The following is an 11,075-nucleotide window of genomic DNA, read 5'->3' on the forward strand; positions in this document are numbered from 1 at the left end:
GAATTATTAAATTTCTGTATTTTTTTAATAAATTTATTCACAAATATTTACAAACATCTAATCTTTGTTTCCTCCATAAAGAGAGAGATTGCAATTCTTGAAAAATGAAAAGAAAAACTTGTGCGTAGTCCTTTGCACCATTTCAAAAACTCAAACGTCTCTTTTTAATTTTCACAGACACACATTTTGGATTTAGGACTGGGGTTTCTTTATTCAGCTTTGGGCTTAGCAACCTCGCCGTTTTCTTCGGTCTTGGGCTTACCATAGAATGTTTCCTGAACCCAGAGGGTGTTAAATCAGTGTTAAAAAAAATTCACATTTTAAAAGATGAAACATAAAATAGAATTTTATTTTTTGAAATGATCATTATTTTAAAACCCAAAAAACAAAATGTTAAGTGGAAAAATGTTGACTTTTTTAATATAGAGACAAAGAAAAAAGTTTATATGCATAAAAAATTTTATAGTCAAATAAAACTTACACAAACCCAATTACACTTAAGTTGACTAATTGCTCTACGACAACATGAAATACACATGAAATTGTTTATATGTCGTCTTCTTATTCCACAGACTTATCTGTCTCGTTGCACAAAAAGCTAAAACGTGGTTTAACCCTTCCCTGAATAACATCGAATAGTCCTCCCATGAAGACAGCGCAGAACAGGTTTTCAAATGGAACAAAGGGATCAGTGATTCCCAGTAGAAGGGAGGACAACTGAAATAGTGACAAAATTAATCCATTAATGACAATTTTATAAAAATTTCTCAAAATTACCATGAATATATATTTCCGACTAAAAACCTCTAGTAAAAACTCTACAGGGAACGTAAGAAAATTTTACTTTACCAGGGGATCTCAAGAACAATTTTGCCTACAAAATATCCAGAGCTCTGCGAGATAACATGTGGTGAAGTAAAATTTTTAATTTCCCGAAATTGTATCGTCTTTTAGATAAAAATGCGTAAATTTTTCATGAAAGCTTTACAAAGCGGGTGATTATTTTACTTCATTGTCCCAAGAGACGTAAAGTAACTAAATGTTGGTAAAAAAATAACTAAACGTGACCCCAAGCCATTTTTACTTTTGTTTATTTACAAAAAAAAGATCAACTAATTAGCTGACTTAAACCCATTTGTAGCGACATTTGGGACAGCTTGTTAGAATTTATTATTAGTACAACTGAAATAGTATATCTTCACATTTTTGAATAGTTTATGGTGGCAGAAAATGAATCTATTCAACAAAAGAGGAAATCCTGAAGTAATTTAATTTAACCCACTTGTGACGATGAGAGATGTTGTAAAATTTAGTTATTTATTATTAATTTATATGAATTAAAGTAGAATTTACCTTGAAATAAACGAAAAACAGAACAATTCCGAAATAAACGAGAGCATGAGGAGCTGAGATTAAATCCGTCTTCTTGTCAACAACAAACACGAGCGCAGCGAGCATTGAGGCTTTGGTAGAACTAAAACAATCTGTATTATTCTATTGTTCGAATTGTAAATTCAATAAATACTTACAAATTAGGAACAAGGAACTCCATGGCAGTAGGAGTCCAGACACCTCTAAACAACCTTTCTCCAACCTTGATAAAACCAGCTCCGTTCCCCTTGATAGCTCCAACAGCAATCATAATCACGTAGGCGTTAGGGAACAGTTTAGCAGCGTGTGTAACTCCATCATGAACCTTCTTAGCCCTTTACATTAAAGAGATGAGAGACTGTACCTGTACCTGACTGTACCCGTACATGTACTTACCTATACACCTCCTTGAGTGCAGAGCAGACTATTTTAACCGGCAGAAACTTGAAAAACTTGAAACCAACATCAAAAGGAGAATAGAAAACTAAATACCTAAAGAAATAATCTTAGCAACCTGAAATACATAATTATAATTAATAAGCAATAAATGCATCACAGAACTGTAGAGTATTATTTGAAACATGAATACAAACCAAGTAATTGTATTAAGATTTATACTTACCAGACAACTTTAGAAGATTAATTCTTACCAAACAACTGTAGAAAGATTAATACATACCAAACAACTGTAGAAAGATGAATACTCACCAAACAACTGTGGAAAGTAGAAGTTGGTTGTTTGCTTTAAGCGGAGCAAGAACTGGTTCTCCTAGGAGCAGGTTTGCTAGGATACCACCGGAAAAAATAACTAAACATAAAAACAATTAAAGAACAGGTTCTCCAAGGTCCAGGTTTGCTAGGATACCACCGGAGAAAATAACTAAAAATAAAAACAATTAAAGAACAGGTTCTCCAAGGTCCAGGTTTGCTAGGATACCACCGGAGAAAATATCTAAACATAAAAACAATTAAAGAACAGGTTCTCCAAGGTCCAGGTTTGCTAGGATACCACCGGAGAAAATAACTAAACATAAAAATAATTATGTAAAATTATGTAAAAGCATTGAATTTTGTTTGTGTTCAATAACTTTGTGGTATAAAATTGTATTATTAAAATAAACGTAAAAGATGGGTAATAATGTAAACAAGCTTCTTGGCATGCATGTAAACAAACAAAAACTGTACATTTACCTAGCATACTGCTGGCCCATAAAGATAAGGGATGTTTCCTGGAAAAGGGCTGAGATCCTGGAAATATAAAAATTATTCATATAAAAGAATACTCTACGGTGGTACACATAAAACTGTGGAATAGGGAGACAATTTAAGCAACATTACTTGAAGTCGTAATACAACACAATTCTACAATGATAATTACTTGTTAAGTGAATTTGTAAATAGCAAGAAATTCAATATAATGGCGGTAAAGAAAAAATTCAATATAATGGCGGTAAAGAAATTCAATATAATGGCGGTAAAGAAAAAATTCATTCTGATCTATTGTTTTTCTTTACACAGCAATTGAATCTTTGCCACAAACAAAAAAGGTCTAATCCCTATTTCTTTGCAACATGATGGAGTTAACCTTTGAAATTTGAAACTTTGATATTTGATCTAGAATAATTCATAGTTTGAAATATTTAAGGTCTACGACATTGGGTTGCAAAGATATAGGTATTCATAAATCGGAGTTTGTGTCAAAGACTACATTCCTTGCTATTGAAAAATATGTTCTTAAACAACTATGATGATTGATGATGAATTAAATCCTAAAAAAAGTTCTCTACAATACTGCACTTTCAACTCAACTACCATGTCTAGCCAGTCTCTCCCTTTAAAGTTCCGTTACATTTCCAATGTGATCCGGATGAAATAGGAAACCCTAGATTTATTGTTTCTTGTCATTTCTAGAATTGTTTGTTGGTGTTAGGCAAAAGGTTTTCATCCGTATTTTTCTAATAACTATAATGGTACCGTTGTGAATCAGGCATATCCTTATCTAACTAGAGGTCCACTTGAAAGTACGTAGACAGTCCCCGTTAAGTATAAAAGGCGTTAACCTACAGAAAGGTCTTCTTTGACCGCTAAGCAGCAGAGAGCAGCGTGCGCCAGGTCAAAGTAAGGATACATCTTCAGCTTCGTTACCTAGAAAGATAAAACTGAAGAATCTAAATTTATTTTCCTTGTATCTTCAAAATATCAAAGATTTACACCCGCAGGTTGCAATGATATATTTAGAAACCTAGAGCTTGAGGCAATAGTAAATGGGAATTAAGAATAAGAAAGAATAAGAAAGCTGAAAACTGTTAAAATAGAAAACTCAAATTTCCCAATAAAAAATTTAGGTAGGGATAACATTTCCAGACAGGGGGGGGGAAATTACCCCCGGGTCCGCCTGTAAATAAGAGGGATTACCCCGACCCCCCCCCCTTTGAATGTATACCTGGTTAGCCAGGTCTAGAAATGAATAGTTTAGGGGGGGGGGGGGATGTTGCCCCCCGGACATTCCCGTAAATTATATCTGGTAAGCCAGGTCTAGAAATATTTAAGTTCAGAGGGGGACTTCCCCTCCCCCCTTGAATGTGTACCTGGGTAGCCAGGTCTAGAATTATGTAAAGTTCAGGGGGGATTGCCCAAAGCCCTCCCCCCCTTTGCTGTGAATGAATACCTGGTTAGCCAGGTCTAGAAATATGTAAAGTTCAGGGGGATTGTCCCGAGCCCCTCNGTAGGGATAACATTTCCAGACAGGGGGGGGGAAATTACCCCCGGGTCCGCCTGTAAATAAGAGGGATTACCCCGACCCCCCCCCCTTTGAATGTATACCTGGTTAACCAGGTCTAGAAATATGTAAAGTTCAGGGAGGATTTCCCCGAGCCCCCCCCCCTTGTGAATGAATACCTGGTTAGCCAGGTCTAGAAATGACTCTGGGTCCATGATGTATACTATAAACCCTCCTCTCCTCCTTATACACAAGTAAACCCTGAAATAGGAAAATAAATCAGAAAGTAGAAAATATATTTTCAAATTTCAAATTAACTTGATTTAATCGAATCAGACCGTCTTTAAGTATAATGACCTTTCGTCTCTGTATACTATTTAGTTTACATTTATGTTTAAATTATGCTTTTACTATACTATTCATCTAAATAAACATAGTAGATATACAATATGTATATACTACACATTTTACTGCAATATGTAATTCTTTATTTTTTAATTTAATCTAACAAATAGAAATAACAGGCTGGTACATGAAATTAAATTAAAAAGAAATCTAGACGATAAACATTTCCGATAAAATATTTTTAATTTAAAAGTTGTGTGCATTTATGCATGTTTACAACTTAAAAACTTGTCAAAACTGTTTAAATTGTAAAAAATGTTTTAAAGCTGTAAGAGGCGCTGGTTGTCCCAATACCTGTACAGTGTAGACATCATTCGTGCTTAAAAATCTCGAAATCCCAAAATAAGATGGATACTAAAGACGACTTTGCTTTCGTCATTTCAATCCTTGATTATTGGGACACCCTGGTTTATTGCCTGATACACTGTGTAGAAAGTACAGTATCCGGAAAAAAGCAATTTTTCAGATTTTCTCTGCCCAGAAAATACCGGCTCTACTCCAGCTATTATATATACACAGCGTACAGATAGACAGATATACAGATAGACATATAGACAGACAGACAGATAGACAGATAGACAGATAGACAGATAGACAATTAGACAGATAGACAGATAGACATATAGACAGATAGACAGATGGACAATTAGACAGATAGACAGATAGACATATAGACAGATAGACATATAGAGAAATAGACAGATAGAAAATTAGACAGATAGACAGATAGACAGATAGACATATAGACAGATAGACAGATAGACAGATAGACATATAGACAGATAGACAGATAGACAGATAGATAGAAAGACATATAATATAGACAGAAAGACAAATAGACAGATAAACAGATAGACAAGATAAATTTAGACAAAAACACAGACAGATGGACATTAAATATATAGACCGACGGACAAATACATAAAGATATACAGACAGATAAACAGGCATATACAGATAAACACAAAGAGAAATGGACAAAAAAAACGAATAGACAATTAGAAAAATAGACAATAGACAATTTTAGAAAAAGACAAATAGATCATGAGTTAAATAAACAGACAGATAAATGGACAATAGAAAAATAGACAAATAGACAAATTGAGAAAAAGACAAATAAATCATGAGACAAATAAACAGACAGATAAATGGACAATAGAAAAATAGATAGATAGATAGATAGATAGATAGATAAAGTGGAAATTTGATACACAAGATTCACCTTCAACCTTTTTTGTCGCTCAGTTCGTTAAGATTTATCTTTAAGTTTGTTTATATTTATAAAAAGTAAAGTAAACGTTTTAAGACATATAAAATGTACATAAAATGTTTATGTATATATATATCAAATGCATGTATTACAAAGTGTAAAATGTTCACTTAGAATTAAAAAAATGTGTCACAAATGTATTTTTTATGTACACTGTACAGAATTATGTCATTGTTACTTTACTGTAATTCATTTTCACCGTCCATTATATACAGGCCACAGGGTGGCCCACAAAGAATTAGCCAAAGAGAATAGAATATACATTAGAGTGAAATTTAGGAAATCCTTCGGTATTAATTTTGTCAATCAGAGTTCAAAGTGTACAAATCATGTAAATGTACACAAATTATATGCAGTAGAGTACATTAATACAGTATGTTCCCTAGACTATCAATAAAAACATCATCTGATTTATAGTAGTTAGATTTTCTATAAAATGATATTCCAGGGCCCAAAAGGTTATAGCACAACTATGTGAAGTACATCTGCAGTATGGAAACAGTACAACAAAATGGCCGTTTTACACTTTTTTCTAGTAAATTCCACTCTAATATATATTCTATTCTCTTTGGAATTAGCATTCAGAGACGAATGTACTCCTGGTACCCTGCATGTTCAAATATTTTTTTCTTTGCCAAATCGATTTGTACTCCCAAAGACAACATTTAACTAAGTGTCAAACAAACCTTTGACTACATTTAAGTAAGTGTCAAACAAACCTTTTGGTTAATATTGATATTTTGATATGTGATAATCAAAGTAAATAGAATATATATTAGAGTGGAATTTACTAAAAAAAAGTGTAAAATTAATATTAAAAGAAAACCAACTTATGAAATAGGCTGGTTTCATAATTGACCAATGATCATTTTACAACGACTCTATGCCTTTTACTTTACAAATGATGATTTTCCTTTATAACTATAAATCAAATGATGTATTTTTATTTATAAAGTTTATTTAACAGCTTTAAAAAAATCGAAATTGAAATGGATAGTCTAAGGAACATACTGTATTTGTGTACTCTACTGCATATAATTTGTGAACATTTACATGATTTGTGCACTTTGAACTCCCTTTCAGACTGAAAGGGACTGACTAAATTCATACCGAGGAATTGTTTAAATTCCACTCTAATATATATTCCATTCTCTTTGGAATAAATTCAATTCAGTGATAATGTACTTTGTTTTCTGTACGGGGTTACGCGGTACACATATTCACGTTAGACTGTACATGTAGAGCTGACCCTCCATTAAGAAAAAGACGATTTACGACGTTACTCTTTAAATCATGAGAAAAGTTTTATATATCACGAAAAAGGTTAAATTCTGATAATATACATGCAAAGTACTTTACTATAAACTATAATTGCAAAGTGTTCACATTAAACTGTATTTGCAAAGTATTCACTTTAAACTATAATTGCAAAGTGTTCACATTAAACTGTAATGTCAAAGTATTCACTTTAAACTATAATTTCAAAGTGTTCACATTAAACTGTANAAGTGTTACTTTAAACTATAATTGCAAAGTGTTACTTTAAACTATAATTGAAAAGTGTTACTTTAAACTATGATTGCGAAGTGCTCACTTTTCAATGACATTGCAAAGTTTTACTTTTAACTGTAATTGTAAAGTGTTAATTTTAAACTATAATTGCCAAGTCTTAATTTTAAACTATACTTGCAAAGTGTTACTTTCAACTATAATTGCAAAGTGCTCACTTTTAAATAAAATTGCAAAGTGTTTACTTTAAACTGTAATTGGAAAGTGGTCCCTTTAAACTATAATTGCAAAGTGTTTACTTTAAACTATAATTGCAAAGTCATAACTGTAAACTATAATTTCAAATTATTAACTTTAAATCATAATTGCAAAGTGTTAACTTTAAATCATAATTGCAAAGTGTTAATTTCAAATTATAATTGCAAAATGTTAATTTCAAATTATAATTGCAAAGTGTTAATTTCAAATTATAATTGCAAAGTGTTAATTTCAAATTATAATTGCAAAGTGTTAATTTCAAATTATAATTGCAAAGTGTTTACTGTAGACTAAAATTGCAAGTCATAACTTCAAAATATAATTGAAAAGTGTAAACTTTAAATTATAATTTGCAAAGTGTTAACTTTTAACTAAGTAGTACGCTTAGTTCACTAGTTCACTTTTTATGCCGAATATTCACTCAAACATATTATGTCTAAAATATTTTAACTTTACAATGTATATTAAGTTACCTACAGTGGAACAAAAACGCAAGTGATAACTTTTAAAAGGTAAAATATTAAAAGTCCAGGTAAAAACAATATATGTACACCTGGGTTGACCTACCTAAGATATCACTCTATCCTGTACAACACGCCAGGTAAGAAGCTAAATAAAGCCTAGGCACAAACTAGGGATGTTCCAATATTGACGAAGTTGTCTAGTTCGTATAGAGAGAAAGCAGTGAATATATGTTTGAGTAGGATACTAGGGAAATATAGGGATGTTCTAATACACTACCTAGGCTTCTATATATTATAATAATCTTGTTAGGTTCGTCTTCTCTATCTTCAACTTTATTCGTATAGGGATTGCTTGTGAACAAATTATAGAAGGAGCCGTGATAAAAAGAAATAAATATAGAGAACAAGTGATAAAGAAAGAAAGGGGGAAAGGATTGAAGAAGGGCCGGGTAGGGAAAGAAAGTTGGGTAAAGATAGAGAAAGGGGGAATAGAGGAAGGGTGGGGAGAGAAGCGGAGATAGAAGGGAGAGTAGAATATGGAGGGGAGAATGAATAGGACAGGGGTGTACATGGAATGGAACGGAGGAATAGGGAAGGAGAGAGGGGGGGGGAACACGGTGGTGAAAAGGCCAAGAAGAGAGTGGATTAGTAATGGAGGTTCAATGAAGGGAAGAAAAGGATAGTGTTGGGTGGATGTGGATAGAGGAAAATAAAGGAGAGGTGGGATAGGAAGTGAAATACAGGGGACGGAAAGGGGTGGAGGATACGGAACAGGATGGGAAAGGAAAAGGATAGTGTTGGGTGGGTTTGGATAGAGGAAAATAAAGGAGAGGAGGGATAGGAAGTGAAATACAGGGACGGAAAGGGGTGGAGGATACGGAACAGGATGGGAAAGGAAAAGGATAGTGTTGGGTGGGTTTGGATAGAGGAAAATAAAGGAGAGGAGGGATAGGAAGTGAAATACAGGGACGGAAAGGGGTGGAGGATACGGAACAGGATGGGAAAGGAAAAGGATAGTGTTGGGTGGGTTTGGATAGAGGAAAATAAAGGAGAGGAGGGATAGGAAGTGGAATACAGGGACGGATAGGGGTGGAGGGTATGGAAGAGGATGGGAAAGAAAACGGATGGGAATAAAAATAAGAAGTGATGGAGTAAAACTATTTAAATATTCTTCCGAAAATGTCAGGTATTTAGCTGATGATATATAACAATACAATAATAATACAAATTGCCATTCGTTTATAAAAAGCTGGTTTTTTGGTATGCAACAATTTTCATTTAATCCCGCCGGGATATTTTCATTAAAAGATACTTTGAAAATCTGCAAAGGCAACAAAAAAATCCGCAAAATCCGCAAGCCCTCGGATTTATCATTGAATCCCCTCTTTAAAAAGGAATGTCATTTAATCTCAGACAAATTAGAATCAATGGAAATGGAAATGGAACGGGATTTCCATTGATTCTAATTTGTCTGAGAGTAAATGATACATTGAAAATACAAAGAAATAAAAAAAACTTATTTTTTGAATAAATCATACAATTCAATGTATCTCGTGAACTCATGATAATATAAAAGATAGATAGACAATTCAATACATTGTTCAATAAATCTTTATAACATTTACTCTCATTTCTATTTCTAAATCAAGTTTGTCAAGTTTGCTTATTTGTAAAAATAGTTTTAATAAAAGGTCGATTAATAGATAAATTTATAGACAGATAGATAAATATATAGAATATTAGAATAAATAGAACGATTTATAGCAGATAGATAGATGGAAAGATAGATAGCCAGAGCTGAAAACTTTAGAATGGTGGATATCGGGATTAATGCTTAATCCACTCTTTTTCTTAATATCCAGATTAAATATTGCTTGTTCTCCTCTCATTTTTAATCTTCAGATTAATTAAGAGAGCAAGATTAAGGATATCACATTCTAAAGTTTTCAGCTCTGGAGATTTAAGAATGAGTATGAGCCTGGAAAGCTATGATAACTGAACCCTGAGTTGAGTTAAACCTAAACTATGCAAGCTTAATTATGAACACGGAGAGACGTTAAACCTTAACTATACAAGCTGAACCCTGAACACGGAGTAGAGTTAAACCTTAACATACAAGCTGAACCCATAACACGGAGTAGAGTTAAACCCGAACTATACAAGCTGAACCCTGAACACGGAGTAGAGTTAAACCTTAACTATACAGCTGAACCCTGAACACGGAGTAGAGTTAAACCTTAACTATACAGCTGAACCCTGAACACGGAGTAGAGTTAAACCTTAACTATACAAGCTGAACCCTGAACACGGAGTAGTGCTAAACCTTAACTATACAAGGTGAACCCTTAACACAGAGTAGAGTTAAACCTTAACTAAACAAGCTGAACCCTAAACATGAAGTAGTGCTAAACCATAACTATACAAGCTGAACCCTGAACACTGAGTTTAGTTTAACCTTAACTATACAAGTTGACCTCTGAACACGGAGTAGAGTTAAACCATAACTATTCAAGCTGAACCCTGAACAAAGATTAGAGCTAAACCTTAACTATACAAGCTGAACCCTGAACACAGATTAGAGATAAACCTTAACTATACAATCTGAACCCTGAACACAGAGTAGAGTTAAACCTTAACTATACAAGCTGAACCCTGAACACGGAGTAGAGTTAAACCATAACTATTCAAGCTGAACCCTGAACACAGATTAGAGCTAAACCTTAACTATACAAGCTGAACCCTGAATACAGATTAGAGATAAACCTTAACCATAGAAGCTGAACCCTGAACACAGATTAGAGCTAAACCTTAAATATACAAGCTTAACTCTGAACACAGATTAGAGATAAAACTTAACTATACAAGCTGAACCCTGAACACAGATTAGAGTTAAACCTAAACTATACAAGCTGAACCCTAAACACAGGGTAGAGTTAAACCTTAACTATACAAGCTGAACCCTGAACACGGAGTAAAGTTAAGCCCTAAGCCTTAACTGAACCCTGAACAGAGTAGAGCTGAACATTAATTTAGCAAATTGTTTTATGGATTCAGATTGTCAATGTTCAGAAGCCTTATC

The 11,075-nt window shown here is 33.3% G+C and overlaps 1 protein-coding gene across 1 annotated transcript; it reads right to left on the reverse strand.

Annotated features, from left to right (window-relative positions):
- Positions 1–17: 17 nt before the first annotated feature.
- Positions 18–8,197, reverse strand: LOC111706465 (trimeric intracellular cation channel type 1B.1). The gene is made up of 10 exons (XM_023479348.1): positions 8,100–8,197; positions 4,270–4,351; positions 3,432–3,516; positions 2,563–2,619; positions 2,080–2,179; positions 1,768–1,863; positions 1,530–1,706; positions 1,354–1,474; positions 622–717; positions 18–275 (listed from the first exon to the last, which is right to left on the reverse strand). The coding sequence occupies exons 2-10, from the start codon at positions 4,303–4,305 to the stop codon at positions 210–212; spliced, it is 834 nt and encodes a 277-aa protein (XP_023335116.1). The 5' UTR covers positions 4,306–4,351; positions 8,100–8,197; the 3' UTR covers positions 18–209.
- Positions 8,198–11,075: the final 2,878 nt, after the last annotated feature.

The sequence above is a fragment of the Eurytemora carolleeae genome, unplaced genomic scaffold (assembly GCF_000591075.1).
Source record: "Eurytemora carolleeae unplaced genomic scaffold, Eaff_2.0 scaffold720, whole genome shotgun sequence".
Taxonomy (NCBI): Eukaryota; Metazoa; Arthropoda; class Copepoda; order Calanoida; family Temoridae; genus Eurytemora; species Eurytemora carolleeae.

Excerpts from the sequence above, each read along its gene's own strand:
- LOC111706465 (XM_023479348.1), bottom strand. The coding sequence starts at position 4,305 with ATGGACCCAGAGTCATTTCTAGACCTGGCTAACCAG. Across the intron at positions 718-1,353 it reads TGTTTTTCGTTTATTTCAAG|TTGTCCTCCCTTCTACTGGG; the intron begins GTAAATTCTACT and ends TCACTATTTCAG. Across the intron at positions 276-621 it reads GACTATTCGATGTTATTCAG|GAAACATTCTATGGTAAGCC; the intron begins GGAAGGGTTAAA and ends CTCTGGGTTCAG.